Consider the following 16,008-nt stretch of genomic DNA (forward strand, 5'->3'; position numbering starts at 1 on the left):
CTTGTTTTATTTTTCCCTCCCTTCCCCTATGATCCTCTGTTTTGTTTCTTAAATTCCACATATGAGTGAGATCATATGATACTTGTCTTTCTCTGATTGACTTATTTCGCTTAGCGTAATACCAACACCCTCTAGTTCCATCCACAAATATTTGAGTGCCTACAACGTGCTAGGCACTTTTCTAGTACAAGAAAGTAGCCAAAACTTTTTGCCTATAAGACAATTAGAACCCTGGACACAAGGTTCTATTTTAAGCCTCTTTTTACATTTAATCTGTAGAAACTTCCAAATGAGCCACTTGTTTGGTTATTCATGCTTAGGAAAGAACCATTTACCAGATGTTTACAAGTAAGTAGCATTATGACGACGAGTGGCAGTGGGAAAACACAATGCACTCTGTCTATTCCCATAAATGTGCTTTAAGAGTCCAGACTCAATTTCATAGTAACCTTTATCACTTTCTGGAGAATGTAACTTAAATAGCTGGCCAAAGAGAAAGTAGTAAATGAAAACAAAGCCAAAGTGATTCTGCCAATAAATACTTTAATGAGAACCGAGGTCTGAAACATACATAGCAGTAACTGCCCTGGCCTATGCCTTCTGCTCTAGCCCAAGTCTGGGGCTAACCAACTACATTTAACCAACATTTGAAAAGAAGGCCATGTTGAATGTCATCCATCAGTATCCATCTTCATAGAAGATACCAATCTGGGGCCAGAGTCTCAATGTTAACACTTCCTCTCAGGGAAAAAGTTAACATGGTAACACAAACACATGAACAATTTTGAACCATCCTATAGTTCTTCCATCAGGAGGCTCCTGGGAGACCAGTGGTTCAGTAAACACAACTTTGTCAAAATACATTAGAACACAGAAAAAGGGAAAAGAGTAGAAAGGTTGGCAGGGCTTGGCTCACATATAATTCAGTCCTTAGATCTGAAGCCTCTTGAGCTGCTCGTATGTAATAAAAAACTGAAGAGTAAGTCATGGAAGATCACTGGATTGATAGTGAAAACCTAACCAAGTTCTAAAATTGTGTACTGCATTCTCTTACATTGAGGTATTTAGTCTGGGCTCTTCTGAGTTGCACTTGCTTAAGTCTTTTTAAAAACAATACCTGGCAAGTCAAGCATGTGCTGAGTGCCCACCATGTCCCCATTATGATTTGGCATGTAGTAACAAAAACAGATTAAAACTAACATACTTATTGTCTTCAGGGGCAAACAGGACACACACAGACACACGCACACACAGACACACCCACCACCACCACCACCTCCACCCCGAAGAATATTAATGACAACATATAATTCCATGCTAAGAGTAACTGTTACAGACTTTAGGTGATTAGATCAATCCCAAGGAGGGAGAAGAGATACTATCTCCATCAACCTATAGTCTCTGCAAGGGCAAGGAATTATTTTTCAACCCTGCAATACTCACCACTATACACATAAACTACACACAATATCCAATTCATCTCTCTACACAGAGGAGGCACTCAAACACGGCTAAAGAAAGGAGATCCACCCATGAGGAAACAGCCCTACTTGGCCTGGATTCCTTTGCTCTAAGAGTGTTTTCTGTCTTATTATTTCCCATTACTTTGGTCCTATAGTTAGGAGTAGGAAATATGGACCACCTCAGCATGTACTTTCCTAGGGCAAATCCCAACAGGGTTTCCAAAAACTTCATAACCCCTTCCAGATTTGGTTGTACTTGTTCTGTTTTAAAGAGGAAATTTTGGTATATCTTTTCTGCTGCCTTCAGTTTGTACTAGACTCCAGCTGAAAGTCATTTCTCTATTAGTTCCATCCTCAATGGTCACAATTAGAATGCTTCAGTTTCTCACTTGCCTAAAGGTGTCAATAATCAAATTTTCCTTCCCATAATCTAGAATTACCTGGGAGCTTGAAGCATCTGATTTCATTCTCATATTCTAAAAGGATACAATGATGTTCCAGGGTCCAAGTCGAAGCCAGTTTGGCCAAAATCCTTTATAGAGTGCAAAAAATCCCTCATGTTTCCACATCTGAGGGACATAATAAAAAACAGAGTGATTTCCCCTTACTATTTACAACTGACAGTAACTCTTATTTTAGTACTCCTCTTCCATGTCCCTCTCCAACAACTTATGGCTCCATGAATGCTGTTTTTCTAAAGACATACATTTTGAATTCATATGTACTCTGAATCTACCTACTCATTCAACAAATATTTAAGCACCTTCTATATGCAAGGTACTCTTTCTTGATGTTTACGGTACTCTTCTCTAGTTTACTATTATTACTATTATAGTAATATTATTAGTAGTAATATTACTATTATAGTAAACCAGAGAAGTACCTGTGGCAGCCAGCCTCCAAGATGACCCCAATGAAAGCCACCGCCAGTTATTCATACCCTTGTGTAACCCCTCCCACAACATCCCAGGAGAGGTCTGTGTCACCAAGAGAATACAGCAGTACTCTGTCACCTCCACGTTATGTTGTAAAAGATGTTTTATATCTAAAAGGCTTTTGCTTCTTTTTCTCTCTTGAATTGTTCACAGTAGAGAAAGCCAGCTGTCCTGTCATGAGGAGAGGCCCAAATGGTGAGAAAATAAGGCTTCCTGCCAATAGCCATGTGAGTGATCTTTGAAGCAGATATCCCAGCTCCAGCCAAGCCTTCAGATGGCTGCAGCCCTAGCTTGACATCTGACTACAATCTCATGAGAGAATCTAGGCTGAAATCACGGAGCTAGGTTGCTTCTGAATTCCTGACCCACGGAACAGCGAGATAATGTTTGTTGTTTTAAGGCACCGAGTTTTGGAGTGATTGGTTATACAGGAAGAGAGAACTTATACAGCTCCTCCCCTCATGGAGTGCATACTCCAGCAGAGCTGATAAACAAATACACAGATTGATAGATATTATATTCAGAAATGACAAATTCTAGTAGGAAAACGGAAGTAGGGTAAGGGAATAGGGAGGTGGGTAAGTCACTATCCTTCTGTTTCATCAGAAACGTGGACTACCTCATGCAAATGCTTTCAGGATTACATGAGGAACAATGTGAATTGCTTTGAGTTTAGGTTTCCTGTTTTATACAGTGGGAGCCCTACACACACCCACTGAGTGGTTATTAAAATTAAATGACAAATTATGCATACCAAAGGTCATAAACTGGTGGTGTGTGTTGAATTCAGCCAACAGAAACAGTTCCTATTTAGTGGACGGATTGTTTTAAAATATCTATTAAGTAACTCCTGTATGTTAGGCACTGGGCCATTGAAAATGTTATTCTGCCCTTCCACTGGTAAAGTAAAATCCACCACTACACTAAAACATGGATATATTTGGATAAGACAATAATATGAGAATCCAAACTTATAAATATCCCCTATCCCATCCTATAGATTAGAATACTCAAGATAATTATCATAACCACTTTTTTCGAGCCAACAGTAACAGAATAAGGGCACTTTTTATAGAAACAGAGTGGTAATATGCTTCCCCCCAATGGATTACCAGCCAATGTTGAAGGTCTCAGACCAAAATTAATGTTGGAAAATTGTGAAATTCAGCCAAAATAAAGCCCAGATGCAGATAACCTAGAGTTAGACTGCTAAAATGGCAAGGGACCTTAGAGATACAATCCAATATAATAAATACAGTTAATTTATGTATTAAATTATAGTGTCACTTTCCTGCCTGATGCTCTCCAATGGCTTCCCTGTGGATTTCATTCTAATTGCATATTTTCTTCGATGACCTGCAGGATCCTACATGATTCAGCCTCTGCCAGTCTCTCCAGTTTCATTTCCTGCTACTCTCTCCTTCATTTACCACACTCAGCCACACCAGCCTTCTTTTTAACCCTTGAACATATCCAGTTCATTCCCAACTCAGGGCCTCTGTACCTGTTCCTTCTTTATGAAATGTTTTTCTCTCAGATTTTCATGTGGCCACCTTCTTCTCATCATTCAGACCTCTGCTCAAATGTCACCTCCTCACAGCCTTTTCCTGGCTAGCCTAGCTGAAGTATTTCCCTACCATCATTACCAAGTCACTGTTTCATGCTCTGTTAATGTCTTCATAGCATTTACTTCTACCTAAAATTATATTATTTTTTGTGTTTATTGTCTGTCTCCCCCAACTAGAATGTGGTCCCCAGGACAACAGGGACTATGTTTATCTTGTTCACCATTATAACCCCACCACCTAACACTGTCTGCCACAAGAAAGTTCCCAATAAATACCTAATGAATATTTGTTGAGTAAATGAACATACAAACACAGTGAGGATCTCTAACACTCCCATGAGCCATATGAATCTTTCAAGAGCCCCAAAACAGTGACCAACTCCTTTAGAACATTAGGACTGGGAGGCCCACTTTTGGGCTTCAGGCAGTTGTGTGAAAACAAACAAGAACTTCTGTAGATAACAGAGACAAAAGACTACTTCGTAAAGTTATGCATCCATTCAATAAATAATTTCTGTGGATAAAGTGATTAAGATGCACATAGCCCTGCCTTCATGGAACTTACATGTCTAGGGGGACAGTGTAGGGGGACAGACGGACATTAAAAGCAATTACAATAAAATGTAACAAGTGTAAATAAATGTGATATAATCATACAATGGGATATTATCCAGCCATAAAAAGAAAAACACAATGATACACACTACAACATGAATGAACCTTGAAACATTATGGTAAGTGAAAGGAGCCAGTCAAAAGGGTCACATATCCTATGATTCCATTTATATGAGATATCCAGAATAGGCAAATCTACAGAGACAGGAAGTAGATTAGTGGTATTTTAGGACTGGGAGGGAGGGAGGGAAAAGGGGGGTGATAACTGAAGGGTACAAGGTTTCTTTTTGAATTCATGAAAATGTTCTAAAATCAACTGTGGTGATAATGGTCACACATACCTGTGAATATACCAAAAGCCACTCTGTATAGGTAATTTTATGATATGTAAATTAGTTCTCAAGAAAGATGTCTTAAAAAATATAATAAATGTTGACAGAGCAAGTACAAGAAACTATGTACACATAACCTAGTTCAACAGTCAGGGAAGGCCTTTATGAAAAAGTAATGAGATCTGAAGAATGAATAGGAGCTAGCCAAGTGAAAAGGATATTTAGGCTAGTGTGGGGGCATCTAACAAAGTATGTGGCATGGATGAAAATTTGGGAATGAAAGAAAGTCTACCAGAACTTGTACAGTCCATCTGGAATGTAGAATAAAGGTAGCAGCAATAAAGCTGTAGAAGGAAAAAGGGGCCAAATCATATAGAGCCTTCAGTCAATGAGAAGCCATTCAAAGGTTTTAAGATAGAGGTGACAGGATAAGATTTGCTGCTGTTTGTTTCTAATGTCAGGATGAATGCGTAACTCCATTCACTAGTGCTCTGGGACTCTTACTGATGAAAAAAATAAAGCATGATGTGATTATATATAATGACAATATAGAGCAGTCATTATAAAGAATTTCAACAGCAAATAAGTGAATGAGTGAGTAAATATAAGTAAAGATTACTGCCAATATGAAAACATGTTTCTGCCAATACAATACAACATGGTGGTTATATAAACTTTGGAATCAGAATCTGGTTTAAGTCCCAGATCTGCCACTTATTAAGTGTGTAATCTTGGGTAAATACTTAGCCACTCTGACCTGAGTTCCCTTTTTTATAAAATTGGAAAATATATCTATTCCATAGGGTTACTGTGAGTTAAAGAATATACCACAGTGTGTGGCACATAATAAGCATTCACTAAATGCTACCTATTACTCTATTATTGTGCCTTCTATCTCCTCTTAACCAACCTTCTTGAAAGCATTTTACACTTGTCTACTTACCCTTGATTCCTATGTGTTTATCTGTCTCTATTACAAGTATCATGAAGGCTGAAACTTTTTGTTCACCCAACTAGAACAGCACCTGGCACTTAAGACTTAAACATTTTTGGGGGCGCCTGGGTGGCTCAGTCATTAAGCGTCTGCCTTCGGCTCAGGTCATGATCCCAGGGTCCTGGGATCAAGCCCTGCATCGGGCTCCCTGCTCGGCCAGGAGCCTGCTTCTCCCTCTCCCACTCCCCCTGCTTGTGTTCCCTCTCTAGCTGTCCCTCTCTCTGTGTCAAATAAATAAATAATAAAAAAAGACTTAAACATTTTTGTATTCAATGAATAATTAAACACACTCCTCAATGCAATCTAGCTTTTGCAAACACCAACCCAGCAAACCTCCTCTAGAGCATATTAAATCCAACAGATATTTTGTAGGTCTTATACTGGATCTCTCTATTCCAGTTGGCATTAAATAAGTACTCTTCTTGAAACTCATTACTCCCTTGGCTTCCATGACTCAAGTTTCCTCATATCTTTTGCCTGTTATCTTTTGGTTTCTTTCCTAGGTTCCCCACCTGCCAAGCCCTTAGCAATCGGTATTCCCCAGAGTTATTTCCTTGGCCCTACCTTTGTCCCTACACCAATTGTCACGTGGAAGGATAAGCATGTCAGAAATATTGAGAGGCTTTTACCAAACTCTACTCCCCAGAGTCTGAGAATCACTTACTCTGAATCACTATTAATGGAAGGAGCTCATAATACTCTAGTGTGCTAGAAAGGCAAAAAAAGATGGGAACTCCTCTACCTTTTCTCCTTGGTCTTCCCCTCCACAGTTAGGTAACACCCGTACACTACTGATTCCCCAGGCTCCTATCTATACCCCCAAACTCTCCCCCCGAGTTAAGACTAAGATATCCAAATAGATCCACTGGGTGTTCCTCATGCACTTCAAACTAAGTGTCCAAAACTGTACTATCTCCCAAAAAACCTGCTCCTCTTCCTGTGATGCCTGTCAGTGAGTATCACCACATGGTCACCAAAACAAAAAAACCAGGAAGTTATCCCTGACACCTCCTTCCTCCCACACCTCTCCACACCCAGTCAATCGAATCCTATTGACTTTATCAACTAAATTATTCTCAACTTTATCCCACCTTCTGTATCCCCACTACAATGCTCAAGTTCAGGCTTCATTGCCTCTAACTTAGATTACTATAAAAGCCCTCTAATCAGCTCCCCTATCTCTAAGTCAGTGTTTCTCAAAGTGTAGTACCCAGATTAGCAGCATCAATATTGCCTGAGAACTGTTAGAAATGCAAATTCTCAGGTCCTACTCCAGACCTACTGAATCAGAATCTGGTGATGGGGCCTCTGGTGACAGGGCCCAACCAGCCATCTGCATTTTAATAAGCCCTCCAGGTAATTAGGTTCCATGTTAATGTCTTAAGAACCACTGCTCCAGGCTTATCCCCTTAAATTAATGACTTTCAACCTTAGGTGAACATTGCAATCACCTGAGGAGTTTTAAAAATACTTTCAACCTGGGTCCTACTCCCAGAAGTTCTGAGTTCACTGGTCTAAAAGGTAGACACAGGAGCTGTGAAAGTTCCCCAGGTGATTCCAAAGGTGCATCAAAGACTGAGAACCACTATCTCAGATCCAGGCTCTACAAAGCCAAAGTGACCTAAAATACAAATCTGACTTGATTAAAATCTTTCAACAGCTCCTCATCAAGTAAAAAGAAAAAAGCCCAAGCACCTCAGCATGGCATTCAATATCCTTTATAACTTAATTAACCCTTAGCCATCAACATGAGAAAAGCACTATAGTATAGAGCTTAAAAATGTTGGTTTGAAGCCAAATGGTCTGAGCTGAAATCCCACTAGCTGTGAAACCTTGGTCAGGTTAGTGCTTCAGGATCTACCTCCTGGGATAATGATGAGGATTAAGTGAATGAATATATGTAAGTCTCATTAGGACGGTTTCTGATACACAGTAAAGCATTCAATGGACGTGAGTTACTATTATTCAAGATGCCTATCCTAAACTTCCAAATTAGACTAAAATTCCCTCCCCTAGGTCCCTGAGTTTATCACTTACCAAGCTGTGTTAGTTATCTGTCTGCACACCTGCAGTATAGTCTAATTTCTCTGTATCTACAAAATGGTGCCTGGTAGATAATAAATGGTTGTTAAACTAAACTGATAGCAGCAGAGAAACCATATGGAAATGTCATATTTCAGCTGCAAATTTGCTTTTTGTAGAAGGATGATCACTAGTGACTACATCATACATTTATGATATTCAGCTTCCTACAAATATAAGAGCAGAAACTTTTCAAAGGCAAAGTCTGAACAATAGCACAATACTAAACTGAAATTGAGTACTGGATTTTCTATTACAGGGTCTCCGTCTTGTCTGAAGCAGGCAAATGTGGGATATGTTAAGTCCCTTCTATCAATAATTCTACATGGTGCTATCAATAAAAGTATCCTGCAGTCTCAAGCATCCAAATTGGAATAATAATATTAAGGACCAATGTGTATCAGCAGATTGCCAAAGAGATAGCTTTTCTACCTGGGAATTACTCTGAGAGGCTATTAAATATATACATCATGATTCTTCCATCTTCAAAACGATACATAGCAACTAAGAATAAGGACTGAATGTCTGAGATATCAAAGAAAATTAAAAATGTAAAACAAGTCTACAGTGTGTATACCTTTAAAATGCCATCCAAAGTACCCTTGTAGAGGTCCACATGTCCCACGATTGCCCTCTGGTTCATCATGCGAGTTCGAACCACATCAACTGGATTGGAAGCCAGAGCGCCAGCCAAGCCACATGTAAAGCTGGAACTAAAGGTGAAAACTTTTAGACTGCCTCACTTCTAACCGTGACTAAACAGAAATTAAGCCAAACATAAATGCGTAAATGTACAGTGAGTCAGACTCATCAGATAAAATCTGGCTCTTGCCCTTTCATTACAATCTAAAGAGAAATATTTTCTAAAGAAACATCACTCAAAAGTTATCTCCATGGGATGTCTGGCTGGCTCAGTCAGTAAAGTATGCAACTCTTGATCTCTGGGTAGTAAGTTTGAGCCCCATATTTACTTAAAAAGAAAATCTTAAAAAAAAAGTTAGGGGCACCTGGGTGGCTCAATTGGTTGAGCTTCTGACTCTTGGTTTCGGCTCAGGTCATGATCTCATGGGTTGTGGAATCGAGCCCCTTGGGCTCCGTGCACAGCAGGGAGTCTGCTTGGTGATTCTCTCTCTGCCCTCCCCCCACTCACTCACTTTCTCTCTCTAGAATGAATAGGTAAATCTTTTTTAAAAAAATTTATCCCCTTCACTTTTTAATCCAAAACTCAGCCTTTTTTTTGGGGGGGGGAGCAATTTTTAAGTCTAGCAAGATCCCTAAGCAGAAAGTATCACAAGTCATCTATTAGTTATATAAAGTTTTCATACCACAGCATCATATACCAAATGCATTTGAGCAGTAAAGTGTCATAAAAGTTGTAAGATGAAGAGAATGTAAATTGAGATTAGCAACAGTTTTCAGCCCAAAACTGTGGTTTTGTTTCACAGGCCCTATAAATTTTCACTTTTTTCTCATTCTCATTGAGAAAAGTTTGCTTTCTGATCCAAAATTAACCAGAGCAAATAACAGATAAGTTTAGATACAGAGGCTGTGTATGAACAAATTCAAATCCTACAGACATCTGATAGGCTGTTGTAATAGACACTGCTACCAAGTACCAAAGTACCCATAGCATCTGGGATCTCTGTATAAGTACTGGAAGGCTCGAAGTTCTGGTGATAAGAAAGACAGGGGTATTTAGACCACCTGTACCCATTATTGATTCTATATAAGGACTTCAGTGAAAGATGCTTTTTGTGCTCAAAATAATGGAAATACGGAACAAGTACAACCTATCACACTTACACAAAGTGAGTTAAAATTGTGTCTCCCATCACCCCTGACAATATTAAGTGCTTCTTTGTAATATCATAGACCGGTAGCTCCACGCCCACAACGATGGCAGCCCGCTGAGCAGTTGGGACGACACCCTGCAAAACATAAGTGATATTACACACCAAAGAAATACACAAGTAGTAACATAAGTCTAAAAGTGAACAAAATAGGTTGGAAGTTACAAAGTGACATAAAAATCCAAGTCTGAAGTACAGAGGTCATCCTTTCAAATCAGTGGCTAATAGTGGAACACTTATAAATCCCAATTCACTTACTGTACTAAAAATAAAATCATTGATATGACACCAAAAGCACAAGTGACAAAAGAAACAAAAATAAAACAGACTTCATCACAATTAAACATTTTTGTGATTCAAAGGATATCACCAAGAAAGTGAAAAGACAGCCCACATAATGGGAGGAAATACTTGCAAATCATATATCTGATAAGGGGCTAGTAGCCAGAATGTATAAAGAACTCTTACAACACAACAATAAAAAGACAAACCACCCAATTTAAAAATGGGCAAAATATCTGAATAAACATGTCCTCAAAGAAGATACACAAATGGACAATAAGCATTAAGAAAATATGTTCAACATCATCAGTCATTAGAAAAGACAAATCAAAATCACAGTGACATACTACTACACACCAGTAGGATGGCTATAATAATAATAATAAAAAGTATTGGTGACGATGTGGAGAAATTGAAACCCTTATACACTGCTGGTGGGAATGTAACATGGGGGGCAGCCACTGTGGAAAATACTTTGGGAATTCCTCAAGGAGTTAAATACAGAATTACTATATGACTTAGCAATTTCACACCAATCAATTATTATTCAGCTATAAAAAAAAGTACTGATAAATGCTAAAACACAGATGAAACTTGAAAACAGTATGCTAAATGAAAGAAGCCAGTCACAAACGCCATATATTTTATGATTCCATTTATATGAAATGCCAGAATTGGCAAATCTAGAGAAACAGAAAGTAGATTAGTGGTTGTCTAGGGCTAGGAAGGTTGGGGGACATGGAAGTGATTGTTGATGGATAGGGGGTTTCTTTTAGTGGTGATGAAAATGTTCTAAACTTACACATTGGTGATGGTTACACAAGTCTGTAAATAAACTAAAAACCATTAAATTACACACTTCAAGGGGCACCTGGGTGGCTTAGTCAGTTGAGTGTCCAACTCTTGATTTCAGCTCAGGTCATGACCTCAGGGCCATGAAATCAAGCCCTGCGTCCGGCTCCCTGCTCAGCGGGGAGTCTGCTTAGGATTCTCTCTCCCTCATCCTCTGCTCACGTGCCCACATGCACTCTTCTCTCTCTCTTGCGTGCACGCACACGCTCACTCTCCAAAATAAATAAATAAATCTTTTAAAATTACATACTTCAAGATGGTGATTTTTATGGTATGCAAATTATCTCAATAAAGATGTTATTAAAAAAAAATAAAACCATGAAGCAAAAGTCAGTGGAGAGAGGAGAGCTTCCAAGTTTAATTTACAGAATTTTAGGATATGCAGAAAAGACACACCAGGATGACAGCAAAGGTATAATGCAGCCAGGGAGAAGGAAAGGCAAAGCAGTCTTCCTGTGGATGCTATCAGCATTTCACTCACTAGCAGAATACCCCTATCACAAATCATGTTACAACACAGGGCTGCTAGAACTTTAAAAGTCACATTTTTGAAGAATATTAATGACACAAGAAAATGCTGGTAACATTAAAGAAGGCAAGACATAGCATTATTCTAACTTTGGGGAAAAGGATATATGCACAAACACCAAATTTTTATAAAGGATTAGAAGAAAATATACCAAAATATTTTTCTTTATCTGGAATTAGGGTAACATAAGTTAATTTTTATTTTTATGCCTTTCTTATATTTTAAAAAATTCACAATGAATGTTTTACTTTTATAACCCTGTTTAAATGTTATTTAAAATTGAAAATACACCATGGGAACAACTGCTTTCTTGGATACCTGTTATATTAAAGTGCTCAATCATCTATAAATTGCCAAACTCAATTTATAAAATGGAAATGATATAGCTGTGCTATCCCTAGGAGATGTCTGATTCTGCTGATCAGGCTGGCTGGCCCAACAGTGCCTTTCTCTCTGACCTTTCCACCTGTTCAACTGTGTTAGAAGATGATCTGCACAGAAGACAACCTTGCTGAATAGTAAGGCCCCAAACAGGAGCCCATGGGCCGAATTCAGGCCACAGAAATGTTGTGTGTGGCCTACACAGTATTTCTAGAAGGATGAATTACCTGTCAACATACAAAAAACAGGACACTTCACACAGGAATGAAGATCTCCAGCTTCTCTTGAAAGCCCAGAAAATTTGGCCACACTGGATTCCCATCATGCATGACAGCAATGAACAGGGCAGGTGATCTCCAGTTCACCAGAGTCCCCATCACTCTCTACAGTCTCTCCAACTCTGATATAAGTACCAGTTACACTTTGTTACTGCACTTGTGCTGTTATTTCTTACAATGGAGTTAGAAAATAAAATGTTTCCAGTACCCACCCATGTGAAAATCAAAGCAGAAAAATAAAACACTAACAAAGACCATGTGTTTGAAGAAAAATGCAAACCTATTTCCTTGTTGAAATGAAAAAATATTCCTGTATTTTAACATGCAAATAATACATGTCTGTGTCAAAAGAACACATAACACAATGTACTTCACTTCTTTATCTTACATGCCTGGATGATGTGAGCAGCCTGGATCATAAAAGTAGCTATGCTCTGTTCCTCAAAATATTAAACACAGAATTACCATATGATCCAGCAATCCCACTTCTGGGCATATACACAAAAGAACTGAAATCAGAGTCTTGAAGAGATATTTGCACACCCATATTCAGAGTAGCATAATTCACAAGAGCCAAGATACAGAAACAATCTACATGCCCATTAACAGATGAAGGGATAAATAAAATGTGGCATATACATACAATGGAAGATCATTCAGCCTTAAAAAAGGAAGGACATGTGACAACAAGAATGAACCTGGAGGACATTATGCTAAGTAAAATAAACCAGTAAGAAAAACACAAATACTGTATGATTCCACTTACATGAGGTACCCAGAAAAGCCAAATTCATAGAGACAGATAGGAGGATGGTCGCCAGGGGCTAGGGGCAGGGGGAAATGGGGAGGAGTTGTTTAATGGGTATGGAGTTCCAATTTTACAAGATGAAAAGAGTTCCAGAGACTGGCTGAACAACAACGTAAATGTACTTAACACTACTGAACTGTATACTTAAAAATGGTTAAGATGGTAAGTTTTATGTTATATGTCTTTTACCACAATTAAAATTTTTAATTAAAAATAAAGTAGCTATGTTCCCCTGACAAAATCTCCCTGCTGTATTTATTGCTCTTTGTCTTTCCCTTAGCATTAGTTTGTGAAAAATTTCTAGTTAGGTCCATTTTCTGGTTTTAAATTAATCAAGAACGTGCACCCTGTTATCAAAAAGCAAACCTCACGGATCATTAATGGATGCTAAGACCATTAGGTGAAAGGTTATTAAATAACAGGATATATGCATATTGCTAGAATGTCATCCTACAGATTACCTGCTAATTACAAAGTGAGAAAACTTAAATCTTTTACGATGGTGAGATCTGGTGGACATTGTCTTACCAAGTAATCAAATTCAGCATCATTAATTGTGGGACAACCTAACATATGCTTCATGCTGTGATGCAATATGAAATATACAGTGTCACCTATGAAGTTCTCGTACCAAAATGTTTAACATGAATCTAATCAAGCCAACAGACCTAACTTCCAGTTTGCAGGAAATACAGGGGAAACATTCTGTAAGAAAATTGGCCTGGTCTCATCAATAAAGGAAATTTGAATATAAACTAGATGTTACGTATTAGGGACTTGTTAATTTTCTTAGGTGTGATAATGATATTGTTATTATGTATTACTATGTAGGAAAATGTCCTTATTCCTAGGAGATGCATAGAACTATTTAGGAGAGTACCAGGATGTCTGCAACTTCCTTTCAAATAGTTTAACAAAAAAAGAAACACAAAAAACAAAGAACGTGTGTGTGTTTATCTGTGTATACACATACACACAGATAAAGCAAATATAGCCAGACTATAACAGTCATTTAATCTGGGTATGTTCTGTTCTTTTCAACGTTTCTGTATGTTTGAAAATTTTTATAGGAAGTTGGGGGAAAATATAAAGGAAGAAAAAAACAAAGCTCTCTTCTTTAAGAGCCTATTAATGGATTTTCCATTCTACTCTCTCTGCATATTCTACTAGTAGTCTTACTTAGTATTACAATATTAAGTGATTAAAATAAGATAAAAAGTTATAGGAACAACAATAAAAAAGGAGTATAGATAAAAAACTGGAAGATAATATGATAAAAAGTTAACAGTGATTATCTCTAGCTACTGAGACTACTGGGTTTTTTCTCTTCTATAGATCTCAAAATTTTATAGTACAACTTTTACTTTCTATAAGGTTAAAAAAGTTGTTTTAGGTAAACAGAGACTATCATAAACATATACTGCTGTGTTAGTACAAAACTAGCAAAAATATATATTGAAGAACTAAATTCACTGTCAATTTGAGCAAACCAAATGACTACCTTAAATAATATAATAACCTTCTCTCACACAACCCCCAAACATTAAGCAGAAATAAAGACAACTGGTAAGTTTTGATCCTTTCATAGGTGGTAAGAAGTTTCTTACCTTATCTTCTGGGTTACCAAGAATCTTAAACAGTGTAAGATGACAATTCATAATTATAGGGCTGTATATAAAAAGTATTCTTTGCAAAGTATAGGAAATGGGCATAAAATAATACCAGGAAAAGAGTACTCACCCTCCACAGACCCCTGGTACCTTCCTGTTGGTATATATCAATGAAGCTGCCGATCATGCTGCCCTGGAACAAACTCCCCTGGGCCTGCATTCGAATCTAAAATAAGAAGATTCTTACTCTCTGTTTTAACAGAGACCAAAATGAGATGTTTCACTTATTCAAAATAAAGAGAACAGTATTTGGGAATTATCAGAACTATTAGCCTGCTATGATGATGAAATTAATGACAAACTATATATTTTAAAAATGTAATTTGTGTCAAAGTATATTTTATAAAAATGATTTTCATGAGCCTCACATCCCTTATACTAAGTCCATCAATTCTGGAGTTGAAAGAAAATTTGCAGGAAAGAGAGAACAAGTACTCAATGAGGGCAGAAAATAATTCATTTAAAATGTGATCAGTTTAGTAAAAAACTAGAAACAATCTGCAGGTCTAAAAGCAAAAACAAAGGACTGGTTGCATAAATTATGATATGTCCATTTAATGGAATACTATGCAGCCATCAAATTTTGTTGTAGAATATCTGTTCACATTGGAAAATGTCAACAATTAACTGCTACATAGAAAAAGCATGTTGCAGAGCAGTATGCACGGTATGTCATTTTTATTAAAAACATGTAAACTAATGGATGCCTAGCTGACTCAGTTGGTAGAGCATGAGACTTTTTTTATACATTTATTTTTTTAAGATTTATTTATTTGAGAGAGAGTGTGCATATGTGCATGAGTGGGGGTAGGAGGACAGGGAGAGAGAGCGAGAATTTCAAGCAGACTTCCTGTTGAGTGCAGAGCCTGATACGTACGGGGCTTCATCCCACCACCCTGAGATCACGACCTGAGCATAAATCAAGAGTCGGATGCTGAACCAACTGAGCCACCCAGGCACTCTGAGCATGCAACTCTTTATCTCAGGGTTGTGAGTTCAGCCCCAGGTTGGGTGTAGAGATTACTTAAAAATAAAATCTTTAGGGGCACCTGGGTGGCTCAGTCAGTTAAGCATCTGCCTTTGGCTCAGGTCATGATCCCAGGGTCCTGAGATCAAGCCCCACATCGGGCTCCCTGCTCAGGGAGCCTGCTTCTCCTTCTCCCTATGCTGTTCCCCCTGCTTGTGCTCTCTCTCTCAAATAAATAAATAAAATCTTTAAAAATAAATAAATAAAAAATAAAACCCTTAAAAAAACCGATGTAAACTTAAAAATAACTATGCACAGCAAAGAGACTGGATGAACATATACACACCCAAATGTAGACAGTGGTTTAAGTCTGAATGATAAGACAAGGGAGCATTTTCCTCTT

At 37.9% G+C, this 16,008-nt stretch overlaps 1 protein-coding gene across 5 annotated transcripts in view; it reads right to left on the bottom strand.

Moving 5' to 3' along the window:
• Positions 1-526: 526 nt before the first annotated feature.
• Positions 527-16,008, bottom strand: part of SLC25A14 (solute carrier family 25 member 14) — a 30,061-nt gene continuing 14,579 nt past the window's right edge. For 4 of the 5 annotated variants that reach the window (XM_078063870.1, XM_078063872.1, XM_078063871.1 and 1 more), the window contains 5 exons: positions 14,709-14,804; positions 9,792-9,916; positions 8,566-8,701; positions 1,952-2,032; positions 527-972 (listed from right to left, as the gene is read on the bottom strand). In XM_078063870.1, coding sequence (XP_077919996.1) covers positions 931-972; positions 1,952-2,032; positions 8,566-8,701; positions 9,792-9,916; positions 14,709-14,804 — 480 coding nt within the window. In that variant the 3' untranslated portion in view covers positions 527-930. The remainder of the gene's footprint in view (positions 973-1,951; positions 2,033-8,565; positions 8,702-9,791; positions 9,917-14,708; positions 14,805-16,008) is intronic. The other variant, XM_078063873.1, reaches the window with a different exon arrangement.

This window comes from Halichoerus grypus, chromosome X (assembly GCF_964656455.1).
Source record: "Halichoerus grypus chromosome X, mHalGry1.hap1.1, whole genome shotgun sequence".
NCBI lineage: Eukaryota > Metazoa > Chordata > Mammalia > Carnivora > Phocidae > Halichoerus > Halichoerus grypus.